The sequence below is a fragment of the Astatotilapia calliptera genome, chromosome 16 (assembly GCF_964374335.1).
Source record: "Astatotilapia calliptera chromosome 16, fAstCal68.1, whole genome shotgun sequence".
NCBI lineage: Eukaryota > Metazoa > Chordata > Actinopteri > Cichliformes > Cichlidae > Astatotilapia > Astatotilapia calliptera.
The window spans coordinates 10,194,350-10,210,866 of record NC_137437.1 but is presented as its reverse complement, the minus strand read 5'-3'; the positions used below and the strand labels follow the sequence as shown (position 1 = coordinate 10,210,866).

General features: G+C 41.2%; 1 protein-coding gene across 1 annotated transcript in view; it reads left to right on the top strand.

Moving 5' to 3' along the window:
- The window catches only part of vwa8 (von Willebrand factor A domain containing 8), an 80,445-nt gene extending 65,597 nt beyond the window's left edge, over positions 1–14,848 (top strand). The window contains exons 38-45 of the mRNA XM_026145979.2: positions 1,836–1,944; positions 2,689–2,845; positions 6,814–6,922; positions 8,907–9,032; positions 9,527–9,685; positions 11,058–11,156; positions 11,381–11,619; positions 13,458–14,848. Coding sequence (XP_026001764.1) covers positions 1,836–1,944; positions 2,689–2,845; positions 6,814–6,922; positions 8,907–9,032; positions 9,527–9,685; positions 11,058–11,156; positions 11,381–11,619; positions 13,458–13,566 — 1,107 coding nt within the window. The 3' untranslated portion in view covers positions 13,567–14,848. The remainder of the gene's footprint in view (positions 1–1,835; positions 1,945–2,688; positions 2,846–6,813; positions 6,923–8,906; positions 9,033–9,526; positions 9,686–11,057; positions 11,157–11,380; positions 11,620–13,457) is intronic.
- Positions 14,849–16,517: the final 1,669 nt, after the last annotated feature.

The window sequence follows — 16,517 nt, the reverse complement described above, 5'->3', positions numbered from 1 at the left end:
TATGCTACGTATGAAAATTGGGACTGATGAGTAGACGTGGTAGAGGTGGATGGTTTGAAGCAGCAGGCAGAGAGACATTTCACAGATGGTGATGGGAGCTAAAATAGGCTGCCAAACTTAGAGGGTGTGTTTGTGATGTGATGTGAAGAGAGGGTCAGGTTATGTGTGTGTGACGCAGAGCAACTCCAGTTGTCTGCCCGAACTAGCTCGCAGGGTTCCCTCCATCTGTGCTCTCACGTTGTAATGGTGACACATGCTCTACATTACCTCCAGTCTCCCTCTGTCTTATTATTTTAAGGCTGACGAGTGACTTTGTCTGCAATAAAATAATATCAGAAATGTCAAATCTACTTTTAGACACACTTTAACAGTTAGTTGTCTTAAATTTAAAATTGGAATTTATTATACATTCTGTATACATTCTTTCTAATGGCCAGCAGGGGCGATTCATCTGGTTGCATTTGTATAGACTGTGGAAAAATGACTCTCATTTTGTGAATTTAGCAGACACTTTGAAGATGAGTTCATGGTCTTAATCGCTATTTTCAGTTCTTATTGAAAGCAACTTGATGTTCATTTTAAACTATGCTCCCCATTGGTGTCTCAAAGGTTGACAACACAGGATATGATTTAGAAGGACCTTATATTGTGATCAACAAGCTGCTGCTGTGTAAGTCGTGTTTAGAGGTGCAGCTTGATTTAAAACGTTAATGTGACTCTGTTCAAGGATCCAAACATCTGTTGTCTGTCTGGTAAATCCCGTCATCAATAATAGAGCCTCTGTTTAAGCTCAGTACCACAATGGGCATTATCTTGTCCGTATAATCTGACTTGCTGTGTATCAGACTGGTGCTCCTAATCTGAACTAAATATAGAGAGCACTGCTGATCCAGCAGCTTCGTGCAGGTGTGGGAACAGAGCCTGAGCTCTGAGCTCCTCTGTGTGTCAGTGTGATGCGTGGATACTGGGTGAGGACGGGGAGGGGAGGGGTCCTTTTCAGCAAACTGCCGCTCCCTTCAGATAAGTCTCTGTTAACCGCTCAGACCACAAGAAACCAATAAAAAAATCAACAGCAGAAAAGATAATAACTTGAACATACACACAGCGCTTTCCACAGTTTACAAGAGACCTTCTTCCCCCCACAGATACCATTTGAATTCCTGCAATATGTAAGAATGCAGCTGAACCACAGGGGATACACTTAGTCTCTCACTGAACTACCCGTTTCTCTCTCAGTCCTTCAAGCGTGCCAGACTCTGGCCTGCCGCCCTGCCTCAGAGTGAGAGGCAGCATGCTGATTTTGGCTCTGATGGTGCCATTGAGATGGACCTAAAAAAGCAAAGTTTTAACCTCTGTGTCTCCTTCCCTCCGTCTATTATCCCCCCTGCAGAGAAAGACAGAGCTTATTCTGTCCATTCTGCTAAGACCTCACTACTAAATGATAGAGACTCCTTTAATTCTAATAATGCTTTGACTGATAATGCTATGTAACTGACTGTTTGGTTGTGTGTATGGCCCTCACATACTAGTTCAGTGCATCATGACATTGCAGAGAAAGGTTTTAGAGAAATGATCTGGGCTTATCAAGAAATGATGGCTGATCTCAAACCGGATTACATTAGGTGCTATTTGAACACACATACTTAGATTCTTTTTCATAATATGGATACATTTTTAGCTTGTCAGTTCAATTTACTCTAAAATAATAGAAATACCGAATTATTATTTTGTGCATTTTTGTTATTTTGTATCAAAAAATGAGCATGTTTTTGTTGGATGTTTATGGCATTTTTATGACATCACCCACATGGCTTCCCTTCATCCTATCCTTGCAGATCACCATCCAGAGGGACAGTGGCCTGGATGTCAGCGCCCCGAAACATGGCAAGATCGACCCCCACAATGCTCCTCATGTCGGGGGTAACCAGTGGGCGGGAGGCACAGGTAACAGTTGTTTCTGACCACATTGTAACATGCATGAAATAAAAAAATCCATGTGTCCAAATATATCCACAGACCCTTCTATAAACCCATTGCCATAACTTGTAATGTAACCTATTAATATGTCCCTAGTATTGTAACTACATGCATGACACGTACACATTTTCGACTCTTTCTTCTGCTAACATTTTTTTTTTAAATTGACTGGAAGAGAATGGATCCCCTTGAAGTGAGAAACTCCACCACCAACTAGTGTTTTGGCAGCAAAATTGCTGAACTTGGTTAGTCTGCATCATAGACACAACATAGATTATGTATCGTCATCTCAGGCACAAATCTCTGGCTGTGAAGATAGAAGCCTCACCCACCTGCTGTTCAAACCCGTTTATGATGGCAACCAATCTGAACAAAGCTGAAATGGCTTCTTTCAGTCAGAGGCCTAGTATAAGATAAAGAGGCACAGACAACTCCAAAATAAAAATGTCAAGCTTGTTAGCAGCATTATAGGTCCTTTTGATAGTCAGAAGATGTGGTCAAATTTAGAAGGCAGCAGGAAAAATCGTCATCAGTCGTAGTGGTGAAACAGTCAGTTAATGTATCGTCTGTCAACAGAAAATTAACAACTTTTATATAGTCAGTTATAATGATAATGATCTGTTTTACATTTGTGAGGTATGGCAATACTTTTGTGTCAACGTTTATTAATGACAAAAGCTTTTGTAACAGTTTGAATCGCTTTCTCTACAGGTGGCAGAGACACAGCAGGGCTGGGTGGCAAGGGAGGCCCCTATCGTCTGGATGCAGGGCATAAGGTCTATCAGGTTTCACAGGTGGAGAAGGATGCGGTTCCTGAAGAGGTCCGTAAGGCAGCCCGAGAAATGGCTGAAAAGGCCTTCAAAGAAAGGTAATATGCATGAAATGCATGCTAAAAATAGCTGTGCGGTGTTGGAAAGCACGCTTGATCTTTAACCATATCCAAATAGAGTTAACGCCACAGGTGCAAAACCATGGAGAGGTGTGCAGACTTTTTTTGTTGGTTTTTTGTTCACTGATTGTTGCAAAAAAACAACAACTGAAGTGTCTGAGGTGTATAATGTAAAGTGATGTGAACCAGATGTGTGTGAACAATACGCATGTGTGGGCCATCTGCCACCCCAGGTATGGTGCACCAAACAACTCCAGGGTGCTCTGTCCCAGCTGGATGGTAAAGCACAGTGGTAGATCCCACTGGGCGACCTCTGTGTGTGTGTGTGTGTGTGTGTGTGTGTGTGTGTGTGTGTGTGTGTGTGTGTGTGTGTGTGTGTGTGTGTGTGTGTGTGTGTGTGTGTGCGCGCGTGTTGAGCCCATATTCACTTCAGAGGAGGTTAGGTTGCGAGGGCATCCCTTTCACCAGCTCATCCATGAAGGGCGTCTCTGTTCACTTTAGCTTCAAACAGTCCCCCCTTCCCCCTCCCTCTTTCCTGCATTGCCCTTCTCATACACTGCCTGCTTTCACCCCAAGAGGACAACCTCTCAGATTCTCCTCTCTCTCTCTTTCCCCCTCTTCTCTTCCCTCTGTCTTTACCCATTTTAATAGCCTTGTTTTTCAGATTTTTTCCTCTGCCTTGTCTTCAGCCTGTCTATCACTAAGCTCAGATAATATCTAGTAGCTACATGCTGACGCTCTGCTATTCACTCACATGTCACTCTAACAGGTAAGCACAGACATAGAAATAAAGGGCTGCTTGATTTTTCTTTTCCATGCCACAAGCCAACACTGTCAGCCTTTTTCCTATTCCTTCCCAATGTGTGTCCAAAGTCATATGTTTACTTAGCTTTAAGTTAAGCATCAGTAAAACTAAGATCTTTGCAGAAACCTTTACGTAAGTGACACACGCACACGCACACACACGCACACACACACACACGCACGCACACACACACACACACAAAGATCTTCTGCTTGTTTTCAGTGGTGGTGAAAGACACCAGAAATAGTAAAACTCCCATTTCGATCCTGTGTTTTGTGGCCTTGTTCTTTCCTCTTTGCAGTCATCCCCTTCTTTACAGTTTCACTCTTGCTGCATCCTTACTTTTTATTTGAATTCCATAGTGGGTTTATGGACGTGCCCTTAGGATCTGCCTCCTCAAATGCAAGAAAAGCAAAAGTTATATATAAACAAGAAGAAATGCTGGTTTGCAATGCAGTTTATTTAAGATGGTCCAATCAAAATCTGAATTTCCCTTTGTTATCATGGAAAAAGCATCCTTTGGTCTAAATAGGTGCAGGAGTATCCAGCTTGCTGTTAAAAGCCAGCATCCATAATGGTATTGGTGGGTTTGAGTGCAGCTGGTATAACTAACACTTATATTTGAAAATGCACCACAAATGAACAACAGATCCAGACGCCTTTTTGGAGACCTCTTGTTTTATTTCTGCAAAACAGAGCCACATCACATTCTGCATGTATTACATCAGCGCTGATATCAGACCTCAGCATGTCATGTCTGGCCTGCAGACAGTTTTTCCTGTGCTGCAGGAAACACTGAAAACATTTGATGGATTATGAACAAAAACTGCAGGAAAGGAAGCTGGAAAAACTGGAAAACATTTGAGTTGCAGTTGTTCCTCTCATTTCCCGAAGTCTTCCAGTGTGGTTTCAATGAGATTCGTTTACAAATAATCACATTGTTGTTAAATTTACACTTCACCCACTGGTTCAGCTTGGAAACACGATTGTAGTTATGTTTAAGGAAATCCAAAGCAAATACACAAGAATGAGGTTTCCTAAATACCAGAGTAACAGATCCAAATCCAAAAAATGGGTGTCCCGCTTCAAGATTTAATGGGTGTTAACAAAGCTGTTATTGTTTAGTGAGGACTGTATTTCAAAGTTTCATTGCAATGACTGTAAAGAAATGCTCACATAATGTGACAGTTAATAGTCAGGCGACCACAAAGGCCTATTTAACCGCTCAGTTCCTCTAATTAAATGCATGACAATAAAGGAGTGAAAAAACACTATGAAAAATAGGAAAATAAAACTGTCTCTGTCCTTGGAAAAGGAGCTTTTTTGAGTGGAGGACAGCTTGTTTAGTAGCAGGGAGTGTCAACCATAAGTCTTTGTTTTTGTGGTTGTTGTATGTGAGTTTTCAGTGTGCTGGCTCCACCTTATTTAGTAAAAACCCTCTGTTGCTCTCTCCCGTATAAGTCAAGGTTCAGGAATTTGCAGGAAATAGCTCCGGCCGCTGGCCAGAGTGTCTGCTCGCCACATCCATTGCATGCATCCTCACACTGATGCACGTATACACACACATAGGAATGTGTGGAGGAAGGCGTTGCTCTTGTTTTGTGGACTGACGCGACGCAGTAAGAATACACAGAAACAAACAAAATGGCTGTGTGTGTAGGTCCGATATTACTTAATGCAGATCAAGTTTGTTTATTGTACATTTACCTTTATTTAATTTCCTTTTAGATTCATTTGACATAGATTCTACTCCAAGAGTCCAAGAGGACACTAATATGATATGATGAGTGGTATACCTAACAGCTGAGTAGTAAAAGTATCATTTATTTATATAAGTTGTAGGAAGGTCATTCACAAACAGTGAGGATGTGCACAGGGGATACTCTGCAAACAAATTTAGACTGTTCTCAGATCAGATGTGCACAAGTGATAAAGGCCTTTAATTCAATCCAATTTAGTTTTAAAGAAATAAATAATCATAATAATAATTCTGTCGTTATTTACTGTTTTCCAGAAGAATACAAACCAAAAAAGGCTCATGGAATTAATTCAAAGAAATTAAATTATATATTAAGGTTAGTCATAAGGTTTAGGCTTTAGCAAACCCGTTTATTAAAATATATTCCAATAAGCAACCCTTTCACTACAAGGCCCCAGTCGTCACATTAGTGATCATAGATCAATTATATATGCTTTGCATCATGAAACTGCATTCATTAAACAAATATCATTATTGTCACTTATATACTGTTTTTGAAGCCTCCGTTAATGAAGCCTGAGATGCAGTTTCTTTTTTTCTAATAGGAAGTAACAAATTGAGTGGATGCAAATTAAAAATACTAGCTTTTCAAACTACAAATTCTTGTCTTTATACTGCATGACTTACCTGAATTAACATTTTTTAAAACTGCCATCCAAGTGTTGGTGATTATGAGTTTGTGTGTGTGTGTGTGTGTGTGTGTGTGTGTGTGTGTGTGTGTGTGTGTGTGTGTGTGTGTGTGTGTGTGTGTGTGTGTGTGTGTGTGTGAATGCATGATCTGTTTTGATTGCATAGCCGATGCCTGTGCAGTCTGTGTCAGTATTTTGTCTGAATCTGCTCACACACAACCGATCCACACAGATTTGTTGCAGCCTGTGATAGATAAGGCTTACTCTCATCCCTGCATTGTTTTTTTTAAGTCACTGCTCTGAATGTCTGCAGTGTTGACGGTCTAGCCGTCACCAAAGGTTTCAAATGCGTGTCAGAGGATTTCACCCACTTTGCACACACATACACACACCAGCATGAAGGACCCTTACCACGCTTAAGGAAGGTTCTGTGTCTTTGTGTATAAGTAATACTAAAGTACCTGCACGCTGGCGTTACACCGATAAGCATGACTTGGGGAGAAAGGAGCACCTGTGTCTTGATGCCCGCAGGTGTGTTCTGGAGAGCACATGGGTTCATATTTAGAAACACTGACCCTTTGTCAGTTTGTTCTCAGGTGTCCTGGGCTAATGAAAAAAGGGCTCTGTTTGTACTCTTTCTGTATCTCACTGCCTCAAGATGCACACGGTGTTAATTTGGACAATAAAGGTTTAGTCATAGCTAATGCCATGCATCTCCCCCTCCCCTCTGTTTTTGTCTGACTTTTTGTCTCAGGTTGAAGGAGATTGATATGAGTGAATACGATGCTGCTACATACGAGCGCTTCTCCAGTGCCGTGAGGAGACAAGTTCAGTCACTCCGCATCATCCTGGACAGTTTACAGGTTGGCGTCACACCACACACTGTTTGTGTTTAACACAAGTTTCCTTGTTTGAAGGTATCAGTGTTTTTGCAACATCCAGGTTCATCTGCAGTAGCTTTTTTTATTTATTGCTCAGTCCCAATATTATAAAATGAGTAAAATATTGAAAGCCAAGATTCCCAATTTGCTGGTTTAAGTGGTTGCTTGTAATGACAGGCTCGTCTTTGTCAGATCAGTTTATTTAAACACCACCAACTCAGGCTGCAGTAGCTTCTATTGTACGGCTTGACACTGAAAAAAGTCATGGGGTCATAAAGTCAGCAGATGACAATTGGTTGACCTTATACATCCTCGCACGTGGTGCTGGACACGGAAAGAGGGGGCGCTGTCCCCCAGGAGCACTCTGATTTGTTAAAGAGAATGCGGACTAAGATCACAGGGAGTGGTGGTATTGTCTACGTTTCATTATTTTGGTTTCCACTTTCCGCCCTTTGTTTGGGCGTCTTAGTGCGAGCGTCTCTGGTGGGTGTGCTTGTTTGTGTGCGTTCATGGGCATCTGACAAGAACGCAATCATGCAGCCACGATTACAGAGCAGTGACACTGAACTGTGCTCTATTATTCTTCTATCCAGGTGTGAAGGTGTTTTTTTGCATGTGTTGTGCTGTGGAGGGTGTGTGATTTTGTTTTCCATCCAGGTGGGCTTTGAACATGAGTTTGGTTGTAATTTGCGTTTGTCCTTATTGCCTTGGGCAGCTTCTTCACTGGAAAGATGATGGAGATCCCACTAAAACCCAGCAGGCAAGACGCTATGAAGTCATGTCAATTTTTATGCCATTCCTACAGAGGGACTGAAAGGAGTCATACACACGCACACAACTATAAATGGCAAGCTTTCAATAAACTGATAGTGTATTGTTTCCATCTGCTGGGGTTTTCCTCAGGGAAAACCCTCTCTATTTACCTCTCAACAATAGACTGGCTTGGAACATACAAACCCTCAGCCCGCATTGTGAAGTTCTAAAAGTAAGATATCAGTCCGAGCTGACCGCAAAGTGTTTTTATTTTACGTTATTGATGAGGAAGAGTATCCTGGCTTTTGCGTCAAGACATTTCATTAATATGACATTTAGGTGCCGCACTAACACAACACCTCTTTCAGTTACAGTTCAACATAGTTAAAAAAAACAGCGCCTTGAGCCAACTGTTGTTGTGAATTGGCACCATGTGAACAAAATTGAACTGAATAGTTAAATTGAAGCTGACACCTTGTATTTTAAATGAGATGCGCTTAAGCACCAGAAGTAATAACTTCAGTCTGTTGTATTTCTGGATAGGTAATTTTTGTGCCTGCTTTGAGAAATGTTGTTGCGTCATGAACGAAGAGAATGTGCATCCATTTATGTCAGAATCGTTTGTCATAGTGAGGAAAAAAGGGATCTGGTTCTGTTACCTTTGTTTGTGCTGTTCTACTGTGCACTGCATTCAGAAAGGTGAAAGTAGTTGTTACATCTGTTACTACTTATCAATGATGTGAAGTCAAACAACCTTGTTATTGCTGGCTATTCTTTGTTTCTTTGTGTGCTCACACGTCATTTGCCGTGTAAAGAAAATCTCAAGACACGAAACCAAATATCCTGACTCACCAGTAACTGCAGGAGTGACCTAAAGAGAATGGGGAGAGGCACATCGGGTTTCCTCTTTGTTTGACGTCTTCTCCCTAAAGATCTCCTTCCGCTGAGGGAAAGATGAGGGCAGGACAGGGAGTGATGGCGCTCTTCCTTTCAGGTTTTCTCCTTGTAACATCACAAGAAATGGGGCCACAGATTCAGTGTAGCCTTTTCAATGTAGCCTTAGCCTCTTTTTGTTTGCTGGGTGTGAGTGCTAGTTGTTGGTATTGGTGAACTTTGAGCTCCTCTGTCATCTTTAAAAACCTCCATCAAAACAAAATCATCTCTCCCAGGCATATTTGGCTTACTTATTCTAATTTGGTGGATGTGCTTTCAGGCTAAAGGGAAGGAGCGGCAGTGGTTAAAGAACCAGGCTCTGGGAGAGCTGGATGACACCAAGATCATCGATGGACTGACTGGAGAGAAGGCTATATATAAACGCAGGGGAGAGCTGGAACCAGAGGTGTTTGTTTTTTCTTGAAACTTTCTTATTTTTGAATCTGCCACACCTCCAAAGACTGCTACACTCACTCCCACAGTCACACATAATTTTGACCTTTATCTGTCAGGCGGTACATTCCAGCGGTGTGTGTGTGTGCGAGATTATTATTACACCCTGCTGTTTCTGCTCCAGCTCACTCAGTTTCTAGTTACGTCTTGTGCTGTCATCTGTGCGCGCATGCACACAGCAGAAAAGTAGTTCCCACACTAATCATGCCAACACACACTAGCCCATAATATAAATACTGTGTTTTTCTAACGTATTTAGCTCCAAGTCTTACATAGTTTTGGTCTGAGCTGAGCTACATTGAAATAATTGCACCCAGTTTTGAAATCCCGACCTTGTGTAAAATATTATTTTTATGTAACTACACCATCTAAAGTAGGGATTTTAGCTCGATTTAATCAGTAGTTGCTGATGTATTTATTTATTTAGTAACTTATGTGTGCTTACAGCTGGGCAGCCCTCAGCAGAAGCCCAAGCGGTTACGGGTGTTGGCCGACGTGTCGGGCAGCATGTACCGCTTCAACGGTGTGGATGGCAGGCTGGAGCGCTCCATGGAAGCTGTTTGTATGGTCATGGAAGCTCTTGAGAACTATGAGCACAAATTCAAGGTGAAAACGCTACATCGCGCATCACAATACAGAAGATTCTATGTGACTTTTCCTAAGTCAGGTGATAGATAACAGCTGCATGTCCAGTATATGGAGTTTACTTCACATGAACAATTACTGTGCTTCCTTTGTGTTAGTACACTTTTATATAGTACACTTCATACCCTATATACTTAGTGTAAATCTTTATTTTAACTTAAGTATCAAGTAGTCGTACATGAAATAATAATAACTATTCAAGCTTTTGTTTCTGGTGTGAAATTCATAATTGCCATAATTCCTGAATTGCACCCTCGTATATCAAAACATGCAGTGTGTCTTTTAAAGCCTTTCTCATGCCACACTGTGATCTAATTTGTCAGTGCTTTATTGGGTAGGAATTGGTAATACAGTTGACGCTTTTCATGGAAAATCAGGAGTCCGTTGTAGCCACGAGAAGTGGAATCGGTCCAGAGATGGAGCATGAAAAGAGACAGGGGGAGACGGGAGTGCATACAAAAAAAGTTTTGGAGAGAGACAGACTTCTTGGCCCCTTAGTGACACTCAAGCCAACCTAATACTGATCACATATCACACAAACTCGCATACACATTTTTCAGTGTTCCACATGGCATTTCAGTCTCACTGCTGTCTTTGAATAACACTCCTTACATAAAAGAGCGTCTGGTAACGCATAAGATATATACACTGTCACCATGTGCCCGTGCTGCCCGCAGTTTCGCATTATATGCGTGTTTGCATCTTACAATCATCCACCATCGATAGTCAAACGTGTCACTTTATAGTTTGATGCCTTTTTTTAGTACACTCTTTAGGCACCCATTCACAATCCTGAAGTGGATGACGCCCACTGTGGATTGACATGGCCTTAATTTTGGTGACATTGAACCTGGTTAGATTTAGAGCTATGTGTTAGACTTTATGAGTCATGTAGCAAAATAAACCCTGGAAAAACAATACAAAATTGACAGCACCAAAAGGTCTTCTTACCCAGCAACAGTGATATGGATGCATGAGACACACAGTCGCATACCTTTGACCACCACAGTCATAACTGCCCTTATTAGATGTGGCTCATATACATAATACCTGGGTCTTCAAATAGCTGCCTGGGGGCTCACAGTGTCAGGCTGAGTGTGAGCTGCCTTATGTAAGTCAGTTATGATGGATGGTCTGGTGGAGACATGTAAACCTCTGACACTGTTAACATCTTGCAATGTTCGCATTTACAATGTGACCTTTCTGCACCTTCACACCTCTGTCGGGGAGACTGTTACATTACAAGTTAAGTAACAAGTCAAATCACTACAGTCTTTACTTAAATGTTGTAACAATGTGTCTTTTGTGTCTTTTAACTCTTTTCTCTACACAGTATGACATAGTGGGCCACTCGGGCGATGGCTACGACATTGAACTGGTCACGGCAGACAAAATCCCCAAGAATAACAAGCAGAGACTTAAAGTCCTGAAGGTATTCTCATGCTTTGTTTTGCTCACCCAATTGGACTGCAAAAAGTGTTTTGCATGCATTTCTTTCTCTTTAACATCTGTGTTCACATGAAATTGTACATTAAGTCAAAGTAGCCACACAAACTGATGAACATCTCCAAACGATGTCATTTGGGGCTGCAAGTATGAAGCTAAATAAAATCTGTGGCTTGCTCTTTATTAATCAGCCTTTTCCTTGCACTTCAGGTCATGCATGCCCACTCTCAGTTCTGCATGAGTGGTGACTACACTCTGGAGGGGACGGAGGCCAGCATCAAGGAGCTGGCGAGAGAAGAAGCAGATGAGCACTTTGTGGTGGTGCTGAGCGACGCTAATCTGGAGCGCTACGGCATTCGGCCCGAGCGCTTTGCCCAAGTCTTGACCTCTGACCCACAGGTCAATGCCTTTGCCATTTTCATTGGCTCCCTTGGCGATCAGGCTGAAAGGTAAGGAGGTGAAGATGATGATAACTTGGGTGGAGTTAACTAAGAGCGAGCAAAGTGCAAAAGAGATGGAAAGAAAAGAGGAGTAGATGAAGGAACATGAAGATGCAAAGAACTCATCATGAGACAATTCTTAAGTTCTGGGGCTCCAAACAGTTGCATTTAGTTAGTTTGCTCTTCAAGGTCATCTTCTCATGCACCTCTGTATTGCTTCCAACACTGCTTTTATTTTTCTGATTGCTTATGTCTGCTTGCACCTGTGTCGTTGCAATTTAAAAATGGACCTCAAATTTACACAGTGAGTGCTTTGAAATCTGGAACTATTGTTAATAATGATCTCATTGGCTCAAATTTGAGGGCTGAGGTCGGTATTTACTTATGTATATCATCACTCTAGGCTCTTGGCTAACTAAGGGTTAGCATGCTGTCTGTGCAGATCCTTGCAAAGACCCTAAGTTGTGTTAGCAGCATAATGTGGTTGTTTCTGTCCTGGATGCAGTTTGCACTTTACCATTGCGCCCTCATGCTTTTGTGCAATAAAAATAAAAGTCCTTATCCACGCTGTAGACCGTGGCTCTATTTTCCTCCTCAGCCACACAATCTGAAATCAGCTGATTGTAGTGCAGGTGCGAGTGGAACTGATAAGCAAGCAGACTAAACAAATAGAAATACTAGGAATAGAACTGCTAGAAACGGTTCTCAATTCCCATCCCTAGTTTCCCACAGATTCATGTTGCTGAAAATTTGTCCACTCCCTCTGATTGAAAGCAAAGTGCAGGGTTACTGTTTTGACACACCAGAGGGAATCTAGTGGCATATTAGAGACAGAAGGGCCAGGAGACAGAAAGAGCCCTCCAGTGCTTTCAGTGCTGCGGTTATCACTGAAAGCAGTCCCAGAGATGAATGAGGAGATAACCCTGAAGAAGAGATTGACCAATTTTTATTTAGTTAAGGTTTTAAATCTTCAATTTCAATTCCAGAATGTTAAAGTAGCTCCTTTTGGGCTGTATTAAAACATCAGCATCCCCATCTGCTGCCTGTCCTTACTGTCCTGTCTCAGATCAAGTTTCCAGGCCAGATGAAAGCGCAACAAGTGTACTCGTTAACCTGCTCCTCCTCATCCTCATTGCCATTCTACTGCAGGCTTCTACTGTAGCGCCTTACCAGACATACATCCTCTCTGTTGAGGCTTGCAGGCCTTGAAGCTTTAAACTTGTTGAAGAACTGCCTGGCTTAATGCAGTCTTTAGCTCCAGGAGCTTCAGAAGATAATAAACCTGTTCTATGCTTTGCTCACGAAGAGCAGAAAAAAAGCAAAGATAGAAAGAGACAAGAAGTCAACTACTCTTTAAGGGCAGGCTGTCAGAATTTGAAGATAGAAATTAAAATAATATCTTGTCATGCCCTGGAAGCCCTGGAATTGGTTATGGATGCCCTTAGAGTTATATAATTTTCCTTCTTGAGCAACACTTTGGGAATGCTAATTTTATATCCCTGTTGACTGCCCATGTGTGTGTATGTCCTGAGAGGAGAAATGCATAGGGACACGGTTGAATGAAAGAACAAAGGCAGAGGCTCATTAGAGTAAATGGGTTTATACAAATGATTCAAAGGCATTGGAGGTGGCTCTGTTGTCTTGTTGCTGAGCTCCACCGAGTGAAAGGCATCTCTTTCATCCACACACACTCATACACTGTATTCTTTTAATGGGAATATGTAGTGCCAGCTCACACAGCAAATACAAGTAGTCTCTTTTAATTTTGGGAAACAATTCCAGTGCTAAAGTTCAGTTCCTTTCTTTGACCTCTATCTTCATTCTCTCTTCGTGTTCTTTTGTTTCAGACTCCAAAAGACCCTTCCAGCAGGGAGGTCCTTTGTCGCCATGGACACCAAGCAGATCCCCCAAATCCTGCAGCAGATCTTCACCTCCACAATGTTATCGAGTGCTTGATGCAAACACATAGTACATACCGTCCACTCACTTGTTATCTCACACACCCAAAACTTCAAAAAGTTTGTTGTGAAAGCGCTGAAAATCTTCACACTCTGTGTCAGATCAAATGACTTTATCATGGCTGCAGCAGGTCCGGAGGGGTCGCATTAGCACGAGCCGGGGGTTTGACAGTTTGTTATTGTTAAGAAGCCTGTTAGCATGACAGAGTAACTAATGTTTAGATATTTTGCTGTGTCCCTCTGGGAACAGCTACAGTACACAAAGTGTGTGATCTCTTTTAGTGTGACTGTAATCTGCTGTGTAATCGGTGACGCGTATGCCTGGAGCCTGTCTCAGATCCCATTTAGGGATCAAACACAGCCTAACAGCTGTTCTTTTTAATTGTGTTTTTGCCCCTACACACACACACACACACACACACACACACACACACACACACACACACACACCTTTGTCCTCTATCGGGCTGTGAGAAACTCAAAGGGAAGGGCCATGGAGTCGTGACAGCATCCATTTATGTCAGAGCTCCTGACTTCTTGTCTGTCACGCAGAAAAATGCATATACACACACAAGAAAGCCGACAGTAAAGCCCCACCTGACCGACACTAGGATGCGCCGAGCAGCAATAACTTGGCGCCTTTGGTATGTTGGGACTGCCACCAGGGAATTTCCCACCTGGCTGCACGCGGACTTTAAAGCCTGCCGCTGTTGTACACCCCCATGCTGTGTGAGTGTGCGTGTATGTGTGTGTGTGTATTTTCCTAGAGCATCTATGTCAACATGTGCAGACCCTTTTCTTCCTGTCTGGTGGAACATGTGTTGCCTCGTGTGCGCTCAGAGCTGCCTTTCATTGCAAGAGCTCCCAAACACAAAATACTTTCACTGCGAGACAGATGAAGAGAAAAATACAGGACTAGTGGGTCAGTGTGTATCAAACATCATATCGGTGTCTTCCCTGGTTGTCATAGTTTTTGTTCATGCCTGACTATGTTGAATCAATAGAAGCCTGTCCAGCTGTCAGCCTCTATTGATTTCTGTGAGTGAGGCATATGCCATTTTTTTATTAACCTACTTTAATTTGCCTCTGGCTCCTGGGCTGCTGATTAGTTGGAAATGTAAGATATTTGCTGGGTGGAACCTCATGTTGGGAAGGCATTAAAAAGTGTATATTAAAATTCATACATGTATCTAGTTTTCACATTGTTAATTTCTGGTGAAATAAACTGTAAAAGTAATGTAGAGCATTTTAATAAATGTTAACATTGCTATTTGATTCAATTTCTGCCCCATCACTTCCCTTCTGAAGACTATTTCTGCTGCTGCTCGATTATCCGATAAGTCACATTTCTGACGAGCGTCCTTCCTGGTGTTGCAAAAGAAAACCGTTTATCTGCAGATGTTTTTTTTTTTTTTAAAAAACAAGTGGAGATAATGGATGAAGATTAAGTATTTCTTAACAAGAAGCAGTCAGAGAGCGCAAACCTCCGTCAAAGCAGCTCACTCTCTGAGCAGGTTTTACTTTCAGGGAAATCATTTCATATTTTGTAAATTTTTGTTTGGTTTTCTTTGTTCTTTTTATGTTATTTATTTAGAACAGTGCATGTTAATGAACATAAATGTAAAAAAATTACATGAATGTAAACATACCAGATTATAGCCATTTAATTTCCATCTGTTGTCCATAAAAAATAGACATAATAATTCATAAAAAATGCATAATTCATTCATAATAAAAACTCCATCACCAAACTCACACATACACACCATTCTGTTCCCAAATAAAACATTAAAACTATACAACTCATACATGATCACACACTTGATTTGTCCATAACCAGTTTTTAACCTTTGCCTTAAACAAATTGAGTGTAGAGCATTCTCTAATCGGTTGAGGACGACTGTTCCACAGATGGCCACCCTTGACAGAGAGGACGTTCTGCCCAAATGCTGTCCGTCTGTGGGGTATAAACAAGTCTCCTCGGGTTGAAGCTTGAGTGGTCCTGTCTGAGCTTTCTTTATGCCTAATGAACTGCTTTAGTGGTGGTGGAGCAAGGGAGTGTAAGACTTTATATATTAAACACAATCTTTTAAGTTTCACTAAGTTATTGAAGTTCATGTAATTTATGTTTTTTTAACACATGACAGTGGTGGTGGGAAGTTGGTTTTTTGTCAAGTAGTTTTAAACTTCTTTTATAAATGTTTTCAATAGTTTTAAGTGTTGTTGGACAAGCAAGTGACCAGGACGTCAAACAATAGTCCATATGAGAGATGATCATTGAGTAAAAATAAGTTTTTGCAACATTCATATTTAAATTATTACGTATATGATTAAAATTTCGATTATTAAATTTAAGTACCTGGGACTCTTTATTTATGTGACTCTTGAAGGATAATGTTGGGTCTAGAATGACCCCAAGATATTTAAATTCTGGAGCTAATTCAAGCTCTACTCCATCCAGGAATATTTTTAAATAATTTTGATAATTATTATTAATCATTTTTAAATGTACTTTGAAAACTTTGTAGTCCAGTTAAAATCAGATAAGGGATGCATGAAGATGTTTACTTTGATTACAGAAACCTTCTGAAGGAGTAGGCGATGGTATGATTTGTAAATAACTGGACAAATAGCTTTATTTTATAATGCAATATTATACTGCAGTGTATTTTTAACTAGGCAACTCATTCTCTTTCTTTAAAGATACAAGACATTGTGGGGTCAACCTGAAAGAAAGGCAGATGTGAAATGTAAAAGTGAGGTCAGAGGTCAAATGTGATATATTTAGATGCAAACTATAATGTAATGTTTAGAGTCCCCATATACCAGAATCGTTCAATAAATGCTTTTAAGTGTAGCTTGAAAGATGAGACATTTTATGAAAGTTTGATATTATTTGACCTTGAAGAAGAGGTCAAAGGTCCAAAGTAAGTGATATTTAGAATCCCC